This window comes from Ruditapes philippinarum, unplaced genomic scaffold (genome assembly GCF_026571515.1).
Source record: "Ruditapes philippinarum isolate M1 unplaced genomic scaffold, ASM2657151v2 ctg105_1_1_1_1, whole genome shotgun sequence".
Classification (NCBI taxonomy): Eukaryota; Metazoa; Mollusca; class Bivalvia; order Venerida; family Veneridae; genus Ruditapes; species Ruditapes philippinarum.
In genome coordinates, this window is record NW_026866838.1 from 493,669 (window position 1) to 507,560 (window position 13,892).

At 32.0% G+C, this 13,892-nt stretch overlaps 1 protein-coding gene across 1 annotated transcript in view; it reads right to left on the bottom strand.

Moving 5' to 3' along the window:
• LOC132733899 (uncharacterized) overlaps window positions 1–13,892 on the bottom strand; it is a 39,112-nt gene that overhangs the window by 2,753 nt on the left and 22,467 nt on the right. Inside the window, exons 3-7 of the mRNA XM_060720627.1 lie at window positions 12,441–12,613; window positions 10,296–10,334; window positions 5,781–5,864; window positions 1,780–1,866; window positions 198–365 (exon numbers count right to left, since the gene is read on the bottom strand). Coding sequence (XP_060576610.1) covers window positions 198–365; window positions 1,780–1,866; window positions 5,781–5,864; window positions 10,296–10,334; window positions 12,441–12,613 — 551 coding nt within the window. The remainder of the gene's footprint in view (window positions 1–197; window positions 366–1,779; window positions 1,867–5,780; window positions 5,865–10,295; window positions 10,335–12,440; window positions 12,614–13,892) is intronic.

A 13,892-nucleotide genomic window follows, 5' to 3' on the forward strand; every position in this document is an offset into this window, starting at 1 on the left:
TTTGCCAAATTTCATTGTTTTGCTTAGTTTTAATGTTCTTTTATGTAATACAAACATTATGATAGTCTTATGGCAACTTTCAAGCTATACTGGTGGAAAAAAAGTCCAGGCACCCCTCCGCATTTTTCAGGGCACAAAAAGGCCAACTCTATTGAAAACTGAAATTCAAAGATCCCACAAGAGTCTCAAACACTCACCCCCTGGGGCCGGATCGGTGTTTTCACCAAGGTTTTCTCTGAGCAGGTTGAGCACCGGTTGGAAAGTATCTCGTAATAGCATTCCGGTTCTCGTACTGTAATCTCCGTCCACTAGAGGGCAGGGGTAACATTTGTCACGTCGATTAGAGGCTAGTGCTTCACACATCACTGAAAAAATCATTCATATTTTTATATAAAATCAAAATAGATTAAAACTTTTCAAAAGACAATCTGGTCACTAAGGCTAAGCCACAATGCAAAGTACAGTTTTCGTTCATTTGAATTGTTTTACAGGCTTCTACACCAATTTATAATTAACATAGCCTATGCTAGGGGGCATGAGGGATGTTGCACTTATTCATAATCCCTCATGTACAGACTCAATCAAACAGAGCCTGCAATCATAATGTAATTTTGTTGTGATTAATGCTTCCGAGGGATCACTTTGTTTCCAGATTTTTTTGGTCATATCTCGGCAATTGATTGCCTTATAATTATGCTCTCCTGGATAATTAACTAGTGATACCCACTATCTCCCCAAGTTACAGATTCCCAATCTTACATGATTTCTGAATCAGCAGTGAACAAATATAACCATTTAAGACTTTATGTCTGAGATCAACATTCAGGAAGAAATTTCTCCTTGGCCAAGGAAAAAACACCTACAAAAAACATTTTCAAAGATACTAGTGAAGTATAGAACAAAGTATAGATTTTTTTAACTTGGAAACTTGCCTCCCAACTTGAAAGGAGCATAAAGTAAAATAATGACACTATTTTAGCTTTAATATTGCACTTATAGAACTAGGATTCCACATGCACATTTAATTTTCTTGTACATAGAGGATATTGAATGAGTGTAGGTTTAATACTAAATTTATTGAACGAGTTGAATAAAATCATAGTATGCGAGCCTCTGGCGAGCATAATATTGTTTTATTCAACGAGTTCAATAAATTTAGTATTGAATCTACACGAATATAATATTCTATTTATCACATATATAAAATAAGAACGGTAAACTGTTTAACAAGAGTCATAAATTTTTCTTTGACGCACCCTATAGTTGTTAACGGCTTAACTAGCGCCGCTTAACATGCTATGTTAAATAGTTGCAAATGACGGGACGTCAAAGTGTTATTACACTAGTGTAATTTCGTCTAGTGTAATATTGTTTTATTAAATGGCTTTATTACACTCCTGCGCCGCGGTTTATGTGATAAATGTAAATATATATAAAATCAAAAACACTAATTTAAATTTGCTGTAGCATTTGTCCTTGCAGCTTTCTTCAGCAGCATTTATTATACATACAAGGAGGCCGTAAGGTCAAAAGCTACAGCAAAGTTAAATTGACGTTTTTTTATTATATTTGGCAACTTAGAGATTTTATATAATTTGTATAGTTAAATTAGTACTTTTTATTATATACAGCAAGTTAGAGATTTTATATATTATATATGTGATTGCAGAGATTTCAAAACCTAATATTATTGGTCAGGCAACAGTGTAAAGAATGGTTGCATAGATCTACCAACATTAAAACTCCTACCTCATTTCTTGAAGGATTTAACAAACTTACTTGTATCCCAGGCTCCAAAGGCTGAAGTATGGAGACATTTTCTAGCTGCATTTAACATTGGTACGACACTACCAGGTGGGAACAAATCTGTAAAATATAAAAATTATCTCTACATTTACATTGGTAAAAGATTTGAACAAGTACCTTATTTAACTGCCCATAAGACAAGTTATATAAAACAAGACTTTATAATAGCCAGTCTGTCTTGTTGATGAATGAATTATGGCCCTTGCTAGAACAATTAACACTCCATTTTGGGGAATGTCTAATTATTCTTATATTAAGTTAAAATTCTTAAAATTTTGAAACATTTATGTTGAAAATTATCTTCAATATATTACAGAAGCCTGAATTCATATATTGAGAGTAAATAATAAACAGTCTTATTTTATATATTGTAGTAAATAAAAATTCTCAACAAAAATTTAAAGTGTGTACAATTTAAATTGTCTGCTTCTATTGATTTTTTGTTGTTGTCCCCCCCTCACACAACTTCAAGGCCCTAAGCCTCTTCACAGTGTTATCAAAAACATCTCCTTAAACACTTTAATGTAATTTAATTAAAAAGAAGCATAGAAAGAGCTGAAGAGCTGTTGGAATAAAAATGATAACAGAACCCGATTAACCCTTAGCCATCAGGTGGCGGCGTAATCTACTCATGTGACCAGTGCAAACCAAGATCAGCCCGGTATATCCAGTAGGTATATCTGAGCCGTCTCATAATGGACTACTTTGTTCGCTTATTCTTTTTTTCATAATTTAGCCACTTAAATCTTTTTTTTTTGTGGAAGAGAATAACAATTATTCTACAAGTCTGAAAGGAATATTTATTCCAGGGATGTGTTCATTAATATGTTCACATTATACACAGCGGGGAGTTACTTGTACAAGCAATTAGTGATAATTTTCTGTCTACTGTAAAGAGCTATACAGACTGCGGCCTTTTATGAATGTCAGACGTTTCCTCAAGAAAGTCTTATAATCGTACAATAATTATAAATAATAGATAACTACATTTCCATCAATGCAGCCCTGTTTATTATACAGTATATTTCCCTGACGGCATTAGAATGAGACCGTATAAGAGAGAAATGTAAGTTTTACTTGAGCCTAAATCCTTAGTACTCTCGCTGGGAGCTGAAATAATTTGTCTGTGACAATTTAATTTGTACAAGAAACAGAAGCATCATTAACTATATACTAGCATTTACCATGCTTAATCTAAATTTTATCCTGCCCACTCTAAATATCTTAAATGGACTTGTCCATCTTTCAATCTGGACAAAAACATTCATTAATTTGGGGGATTTTTTTTAATTGGTACTGACTGAGTAGCAATCATGGTTGTGATCTATGAGGGGCTCAAACTAAATTATATATGGACTAAGCTGTAAACACCACTATATGCTAGAGGTTACTTTTGAAATTGTATCTTATTGTGATTTAAATTTGTTATACTTATTTTTCAATTGTCATACTTATTATTTTTCCATATTTATATATTCTTTCAACTCAAATTATCAAATTACTATACATATAATAATATGTCCAATTTATTTCTTTATCTTTTATTATAATAATAAATATATGTATATCATAAGTAAGTTCTGTGTTCTTAAAGTTGCACATATCATAATACAAACAACACCTGTCACCATGCAAAAAAACATGCACACCATAATTTGTGATTACATACACAAACCCATTCATATAACGCACTCTAGCAATGCAAACAACCCCAAAAGAGAAGCACAAACAACATGCAACACAAGAAAATAATGAATATCAATTTTGCAAATTTCTAATTGATTATGTAACAAACCAAAGACGCATACAACTGATAACCCTAAAGCTGTTGAATTTCTTATACTTGTACTTATATTTTGCCTTCCATTTTTGAAACTGTTTATTATCAATATAGGATATAGAAGATGACAATTTCGAAAATAAGTCACCCAACAGTATAGAGTCTGGTCAGACCCCATAAATGTGCAGACAGGCCTGGCTCTACACTGGTGGTAAAGGCTTATTTAATCTTCCTTATTTGGCTTCAAGCAGGATATGCTGGTAAAATATCTTTAAATATAGCACTACTATACATGTACTAGTATATATATCCACAGGAGCTTGACATTCTATCAATAATAGAAAAATATAAGCAAATAATTAAGAAATAACGCCAAATATACCCCTCTATACTATAAATATTATAGAGCTGGGGGCGTTTCAATAATAATGAGTCATGACAAAACCAACATAATGGGTTTGCGACCAGCATGGATCCAGACCAGCCTGCGCCTCTGCGCAGTCTGATAAGTATCCATACTGTTCGCTTACAAACCCTATTACAAGTAGAGCAACTGATAACGAACAGCAGGGATCCTGGTCAGACTGCGTGGATGTGCGCAGGCTGGTCTGGATCCATACTGGTCACAAACCCACTATGTTGGTTTTGTCATGACGCGGCTCATTATATCGAATTAATAATATTTCTTGTTTATTTGAATATTTTTCAATTATTAATAGAATGTCAAGCTCCTGTGATATATCATAACCATCACTCAAGCACTACAATTCACTTGAAAAGTTTAGCAATAAATACATGAAATAAATAGTATAAAGCTTGACCTATAGTATTACAGTTTACAGTACAATGTAAAGACTATATACACAGCAAAGCTTGTCCCAAAAGACCAAAGCACTTCACTTTCAAAGCACACCAAATGCAAGTATTTTTTATTACAAGACCTGTCATTAGGACAACATGCCCGCCTATTGTAATTGCTCGATAGTACAACGGAGTCTGGACAATGTAGAATTTTGTAAGTTCAAAAAGGAGCATAATTCTGTCAAATCCATGTTATGGGCTTTGAACAGTGACCTATTACATTCTCAAATAATGCTTGAAGTTTCAACTCATTCCTTTCAGATTGGAGGTACCATCCTTAAACTCACTGCAATGCAGTTACCGCAGCTGTCCCTATTTTTTGAATAGTTAATTGAGCTAAAAATCATAGTTCTCCATTTATAAAAGTAAGTTTCAAGGCCAATCAATCAGCCAGTTTACTTTGAAGCTAATTAACTTTTGGCAAAAACACTTAGCAATAAATCAAATAACTACAAAAAGTAAGTTGTCCATTTTATGCTCTGGCTCAGGACTCTCCTATGACCATGTTTTCCTGGTAGGTAAATATGCGCTATATATAGAGCTAGCAATATGTTACCATGCTTTGAGCGTTTAAGTTAAAAGAAATATGGTTAACATGTAAAAGGCATTTAAACTTCACAGCAAAGTTTGGCATCAGTAACTTACAGAATCAGAAAAAAATACAAAACAATATTTGACCTGTAGCTTGTTACCAAGACTCAGTACAATGTTTGGCCTTAAAAGGTACCAAGACTGCAATTGGTACTGTAACATACAGATAAAGTTTAGGCCAAGCATAACTGCATAATCATTATTGTTTTTCTTGGTGTAAAAAAAAAAGTTTTTAAATCAAATTATTAAGATCTTTAAATAATAATTAGAATTTAATCAGATGCAGCAAAGCTTGACCTTATAAGTAGCAAGAATAATCAACTTGGTTTCTTCAGTTTAATTAAAAGAAAATCTTTTAAGAAAGCTTCAACATTATTCCCAATTATTTCTTGGTTTCAGTTAAATATTTATTATGATCAATTTAATACAACAAAGGTTACAATAAGCAGTTTATATCACATCAATTCACAGCAAATCTTGGACAGTTAACTTTATATAATGGACTTGCCCATTAACTCAGTGGACCTGTCCATTATTGTTTTAAGGACTTTCAATATCAAAAATGTCCAAAGTGAGCTATACACAGTATAGAATCTAGCCGGCCGGTAGAGATGTGCAGGCTGGCATGATTCTATACTTGTAGCATTTAGGCAAGTCCTTATAAATTCAAAAAAGCATGCAAAGAAATTAGCATTCACTAAATGCCAATTAAAGGTCTAGCATTCACACAGTTTTTACAAACCTGGGAAAGGATCAGGTAGGATTATTGGAACACCTATGTCGGGATACTTTGGGTCAATGGGGTGACGCAACATATTTGGGGGTCCTAAAACAACATAATGGTGTTTATTCACACACGCACACACAGAGTTCATGCAAGACAAACAACAATATGGTTAAAATGTTACAATGGTCATTAATATGAAAATATATTATGTGGTATCATAAGTTATCTAATTTAACCTTTAACTTGCTGGATTTCATGAATTGGCTCATCTAGCTTTTTAGTTTTGGAACTTTCCATTAACAATATTTGGGGATTACAAAATAAAAATTTGAAATAAGTCACCAATAATATAGCCTGGTCAGACTAGACGGATGTGCAGGCTGGCCTGGCTCTAGCTATCTTTCCATAAACAATGTTTGGGAATATCAAAGTGAAAATATAAAAAAGTATGACCTTCAGAATTTGGGGCGTCTCCATTGAAAAAAAATGGGTTTAAGCACTATAATTTTCCTGTTTTGCCCCCATACAATTAAAATAAAACCTACTTAAAAGGCCCAAAAAAATTAAAAAAGTAATTCTTCATTTTTGAAAAAAAATAAAGTTCTAATGGATTTAGTATGAACATTTATATAAATAATAATAATATTTTGTTCCAGAACAATTTATATCATCTGCTATATAAATATTTGTAATAATTCAGATCAGTTGTATCTCATACTTGCCAACAGTAATATATATATATTTCTTTTGTGACTTCTTGTTATGTCTGATACTTAACACTATTAATGTATTTATTGTTTAACACACTTTCCATCATAGACCAATTCACTTTAATTATTTATAATTCCATTCAAAAAGTGGAATTGTGCAGTATTATTAATTTGTGCAAAGACTTTCAGCATGTTATAATTATGGCCAAATATAAATGCCAGTATGCTATATAACCCTAATACCTAGCAGCTGAGGTAATATAAGCTCACATATGCCGGTCAATACTGTTTATAACCAATACCCTGTCATAAAACTTTATAACTAATAATTTATTCATAAAGCAGAATTTCAGGTTAAAGCCCCATATTTACAATTGGGCCAATTAAAGATATGCTAGCAAACAACTGAAACTAAGGGTTGCATATAATCAACATTAAGTTTGTTTTAATGTAGATAAATCTATTAAAGTAGTCACTACTGACTCAGTTTCAAAAACCTTGACCTTCAATTTTACAAAATCACAAAATAATTCTGATGATTTAAAAGATTAATGCCTGTACAATTATATCTGCAGAATAATTTACCTATCTCTTTAAGTAATGAATTCCAAAATGCACTTTTACAATATGCTACATCAATTAACAACTATGCTCTTTGAATCACATGTTTTCTGAATTGTTTTCTTCTAGGAAATTTGCCATATTCTAAGATACATTATAGATTCTACTTTACTTTATCAGATCATTAAAATTTATCAAGTGCCAATTTCAAGTTCACAGTTGGTGTAGATGTAAAATTATAGCAGAAACATGCTCGTAAACTTTAAAAAAGTAGCCGATGCCTCAAGTATTGGGCCTTACGGGTTTGTAAACTGTAAAAGTAGACAATTTTGCAAGGGCTCAAATTTCTTTAATTTCTTAAATTGAAGATTTTATGGCCCCTGAAAAAGAGAAATATTTGCTAAGTATCTAAATATCATATAAATTCAACAGAACTGAAGGTAGAAATCAGAGAAAATTTCAACTTGTCAGAAATGTTAGTTTTGTAGCCTCACAAAAACTACTGATTTTACAGTATTTCTGCAGCCTAAGCTGATAGCTGAACATCTCAATTTAAGTTTTTTAATACTGAAATCACATAAACAAAATTAAATTTGGACAATTCCAAGTTAATGCCCTTGACTTGCAAGTCACACAGGCAACTCTGTAACACCACTTGCTTTTTGGAGAAATCTAACACTGTTAATTTCTTTGATACTCATAACTGCCGAGGACTTCTATTTTATAGACAAGTTGTTCTTTGAAAAAAAATATGAAACTAGAGGATGCTTTTGTAAAAAAGCGCATGTCTCCCCCACTGCTGAGAATAACTGTGAATGGAAACAGGAATGGAAATGGAGATAAGATAATGTAAATACCCGGTAGTCACTTCAATGAAGGCTGTCTATGGATGGTTTCTATTGTTAAGGTTGTATGAGAAGATGCTTCCTAAACTGTTTGTTTTTAACCAGGTATTCAATTTTGAAAATCCTGGTTATTCAATCAGCGTATGGCAGGCGGGCGTCAAACGAAATTGCACTTGATGGTCATATCATATATAGTTTCACAAATGAAATTAAATGAAATTGTGTCTGCTCCATAATTCTTCAAACCTTTAAAGGATTTTGATGATACTTGAAACAAACGTTCATATTGTCAGATTTTTTTACACTATTGAAAGACAACTCAAATTACAATGTATGTAAAATCATGATAACTGTAGTGTGTTGGGATGACTCCACTCGTTTTCACAATGAAGCCTCTCTGGTAGATACTTGAAACAAAAATTCACCACATCCAGAGAACGTGTAGAGTACATGTTTCGTATGGCTGGTTCCAAGGTCAAGGTCTACTTGACACTTGAATGTCATATCATATATAGTTTCACAAACTAAATTAAAGGAAATTGTGTCTGCTCCATAACTCTTCAACCCTTTGAAGGATTTTGATGATACTTGAAAGTTGTAACGCAATACCAATAAATATGTACATAGTCTGAATGGTGCCATGCATGTATGTATACTATTAGTAATAGTTAACAAGAATAGAAAGTGATATACTATATACTTACATATTGCATGAAAACTCACTCGCTAGTAGGAATTTGTAGTTATCATCAGCAAACAAAACAATGCGTGTAATACACCTTGCTGTGACCATGTAGCATTGAACGCGCAGCGGGGAAGAAATGACCGCTTAAGGGTGGAAAGATCAAAAAAGAACAGAGTATATAAAACCAGACAACTGATATATCACTGATATATCAATAATAGTTAAATGTCCTCACTGATAAGAACTCTAGTTATCATCCGGAAATGAGAAAATGACCAATGGTCACTGTGACCTTAACCTTTGACCTACTGACCCCATAAACAAGAGGGATCATCTGCTCAATAAGACCAATCATCCTATGAAGTTTGAGGGTTGTAGGTCTAAAGGAACTCTAGTTATCATCCGGAAAGGAGAAATTAACCAACGGTCGCTGTGACCTTGACCTTTGACCTACTGACCATTAAAACAATAGGGATCATCTGATTAATAAGACCAATCATCCTATGAAGTTTGAGGGTTGTAGGTCAAAAGGAACTCTAGTTATCATCCGGAAATGAGAAATTGACCAACGGTCACTGTGACCTTGACCTTTGACCTACTGACCCCAAAAACAATAGGGATCATCATCTCTATAAGACCAATCATCCTATGAAGTTTGAGGGCTGTAGGTCAAAAGGAACTCTAGTTATCATCCGGAAACGAGAAATTGACCAACGGTCACTGTGACCTTGACCTTTGAACTACTGACCCCAAAAACAATAGGGATCATCTGCTCAATAAGACCATTCATCCTATGAAGTTTGAGAGCTGTAGGTCAAAAGGAACTCTAGTTATCGTCCGGAAACGAAGAATGGACGGACGGACTGACGGACGGACGGACTGACGGACGGACAGGGCAAAAACAATATGTCTCCCCCCGAGGTGGGGGAGACATAATAATTATGAAATTCATAATGTACTGTTTTCATATATTTTCTAATTTCTAAATCTCAACACATGCTTTCAAAAGAACTGAAATGAAATTCATAAACATTTAACAATAGAACATGCAGAACATTGAAATAACATTTAAATTCAAAACATCTATAAGATACAATTGAAACATTTCAGTTGCATTTATTTAACATTTTCAATGACAACTAAATACAGAACTGGAAATATTTTAGAAATTATTTTACAAATATTCTGTAGATACTTTCATACTAAAAGAACTGCACCAGTTGACTGTAACCATGGTTTCTGACAAAAATATTCGAGACTTTGGGATTTTCAAACTCTTGAAACAAGCCCTGCCCAGCTTATAGAGTCAGATGCTTAAACTGCTAAAACCCCAGCACTGTAATTTTTGTACATATTCCTGGCGATTTTGGTGCCAATCAAAACCCCTTATCATATTTACCAACCTTATAAGCCACATTGCCTATAAGACAGGCATCTAGATTAAGCCTTGAAATCATAAGTCTTTTGGAAAAATTACAAGTCAGTTTATTTGAAGTAAAATATATTAAGAAATCAATGTTTACCGTCAGTTTTCAAGCATACATTTTTGTATCAACTGAAATATTTCAAATATACGTAAAAACAATTGTTTATTAAAAAAAATAGGAATTACTAAGTGAAATCTAACAAGCACTCTGATAGGATAACAATAGTAACAAGTGGGAAATGTAACATGCACTTTGATTGGATAACAATAACAACACACAGTGATGAAAATGTAAAAGGCTACCTGATTGGCTAGTTGAATCCTTGTCTAAAGGTGGTGATACTGATCATGCAAGAACAGAAATAGTAATACAATAAAGTGATCAATCTACATGGGAAAACTACATGGAACTGATAAGTTGTAAAAATATATAAAACAAAGTTATCCAGTATTGAAAGGCAAAAGTCTTTTCATATATCATTTAGAAAGTCTATTGTTTAAATATATTCTTCAATTTCTGGCTCTTTTTAAAGTAAGAAGTGTTATCCAACTAATGATTGGCTACTTCTGCTTGAACAAAGAATATATTTTTTTTATAAAAATTGTTGATATAAATGTCTCACCTTTTATAAAATTAATGTATAAATTTATTTTACTTCACAATACACAAGTCAAGTTTTGAGGAATTGACATAAGTATAAACTTACAAGTTGACTTTTTCAAGAAAATTGTCATAAAACCTTGGTTAAGCCAGGTTGATTTTTCAAACATATTGCACAATAGCAATAATTGATAATAATGCATATGTACAAGTACCTATAACTTCTAAATAAATGTAAAGTAAATGTACAAAATGAATATGGAAAAAAGTATGTAGTTTCTTTAAAAAATTATATCTATTATATGTATTAACAAAATGTTGCTGAAGAAATTCCTAGAAAGTCTCTAACCATATAAACATGATTGCTAGAAAGGACGTGCCTCAGTTCCGTGCCGTGTAATACTACATAATAATACTAGCTAAAAGGTCACTATAAGTACCGAAATATAAACATCTAACTAACTACAATAGTGATTTATAATACGTCTCAAAGATTCCTTACAACACTGATATAACTTGATCTTAAAATTAACAGAAAAAATAGATATATTTATCAATGATATGTAAAAGATGAATTGAGTTTATATGATCAGAAAATGAATCCACCTTTATATAAAACAAAAATATACATTTTTCTCATCTGACTGACTAGGCCATTATCATAATTACTGATAAAACAGATCAGGTAATACCGGTAGTCATCCATCACTTTGATTCTAGAAACAATATCTTACCATAGATATTCTAAAGGTGATAACATGGGAGTAAAATGGATAAGATTCCTTGTTCAATTATGATAATGCCAATCAGACATCACTGTTCAGTCTATGTGATGTCATGATCTTTTACCAATCATGCATACAGAAATTAATGAGTAAATTTACTTGGGAGTAAATTGTAACAGCTATGTTTTATTTTATGATGTAAATAAGACATCACTGTTCACTCAATGTAATGCCATGATCTTTTGCTAATCAAACATACAAAAATAATGAGTAAATTGTAACAGCTTGGGAGTAAATTATAACAGCTATATATGTTTTATTTCAGGATATTGTAAAGGTTGGTTAATCATTATCATATTTCTATGGGAAATTTTCTGCATAGCATTAGAATATAAGTCTATAAGGTTAATTCAGTGTTATAATAAATCTCTATTTATCTGTGTGACAATTTGTTAAAAATAAAATGTTTATTTTAACATTAACAAGATATTTCTTTTATTTCTCAAGATATACTATGCTAAAATTTGATATTTAAAAATACTGATAACTGGTATACAGTCTCTCTTTAAAAGTAAAATAAACACTTTTAGAGTACACAGAGAGAAGATAATGTGAACTACATTTTAACACAGTATGAATACAAAGTGTCATTAAAAGAACTGGCAGTTTTTTTTAAGAAAGAACAAAATAATCTTGATCAGTAATAGGGAAAGCAGCTTTCAAAACATAGTTTTGTACTTTCTCACTCAGTAAGAATTTTCTAGATTTCATTAAATTTCTGATATAAAAGTATTTTACCAGAAGATGAGCATAGTATATCTTTAAATGGCATTGTTTACACTAAAGAAAACTAATAATCTATACTAACAATAAAAAAATATTCATTTTTAAGAAACAAAAATATTTGAAATTGATACACTATAAATTGTACCTAATGCAAAGCATGATGTCTTAATTACAATTCGCATATTAAAAGCTATGTGCAATCTAAAGAAATGAGAAAAAAATCGTTCAATATAAAAAAAATTTCCTTGACTATTTCACTGTGAGCTTTGGTGAATAAACATCTACCATCCTGTTACATCTATTAAATGTTTTGATAAATAAAAACCTATACCATACCTTTGAGGCAGACATGTTGAATCATATGTTTGACAAGGGCTATCACTGTGGTATTGAGCATTAAAACACTACCAATCTCGGAGAAATACAGCGACTTCTGCCGTACCCAACATGGTTCATAAAACATCATGTATAAACTGGTTCCAAAATGGTTCCAATATGAATCCATGTACCTAGAAATAAATAAACACTTAACAGTGTTGTGTACATGTGTTTCCCTTTTTTAAACATGTCCCTTAAAGAGATTCCTTCACTATGGCAGAAAATGTCTATACTGATATTTTTTTCGAAAATAGGGTCTAAAATTCCCAAATACTATAAATATTCATAATTTGACAATAGTTCTGGGTTTTGTTTTTCCCAATTTCCCTTATACTAATTTCACAACTTGAATGGAAAGATTTTCACATTGAGCAGACTCAGATTCATTTTAAAAGTATGAAAGATGAAATATTAATTCTGATAAGACATAATTATATGTATGATGAAAATTACATATACTGTGAGATTTTTTAAAAATGTCTTTTTTCCAACACCGACTCCTTTCATTTTTTTCCTAATAAAACCTTGTGTGCTCTTAATAATAATAATAATAATATAATAATAATAATAAAGACTTTATTTAAAAAGGCAACACAGTTAGGCAAGCCCATTCTTCCCTATATGTGTGTATATAACCAAAAGCCCAAAGCTAACTAACTTGTTCTCAAATAAGTTGAAAAACCCAAAAAATATCGTCATCTTTGTGCAGTAACAGGTTAATTCCTATTAAATTATATGTTAAATTATATGAAGAATTAAACTAATTACTGCACTAAAGTGACAATATGTAGTATTTCTACCAGCATTATTCTACCAACACAGAAGTATTTATGCACAAAATACTATCACCATTATTAAGCCTGTTTGATTGGAAATAGAACCTCTTGTCATGTGCATGGATTAAAATAGCAGCACACATCAGTCATTCTGACAGTAAATAATATAGCCATGTCATGCCTGTGTCATTAGATACTCAGGTTACAATGTACAAGAAACTTGACTGCATGGACACAAATATCATCAAGAATAGATGAGCAGCACTGTTCAATAATGCTATGAACTTAAAACCACAACTGTGCTTCTATGAAAAAAATCTCCAGAACGTGTAAACCATACGGTAAACTTTGTTTAAATTTTGCATACAGGTGTCCTTTAAGGTATATGTTGTCAATTTTATGGTTCCTTATAGTGCACATTAGAGGGCTCATACCTTAATACATGTAGATCTGCTTGTGAAGTCTGACTAGGATTCTTAGGCTCTAAACAGTAGACTGCTCAAAGTCAGCACTCAGAACTATAGATTGCTTGCAGTGGCAAGGTAAAGTTTTTGCAATCCGAACTATATAGGTCCCTTAAAGTAGCAAACTCTAAAACTTGTTTAATTCAAAGTCAGACAAACAATTTGATAAA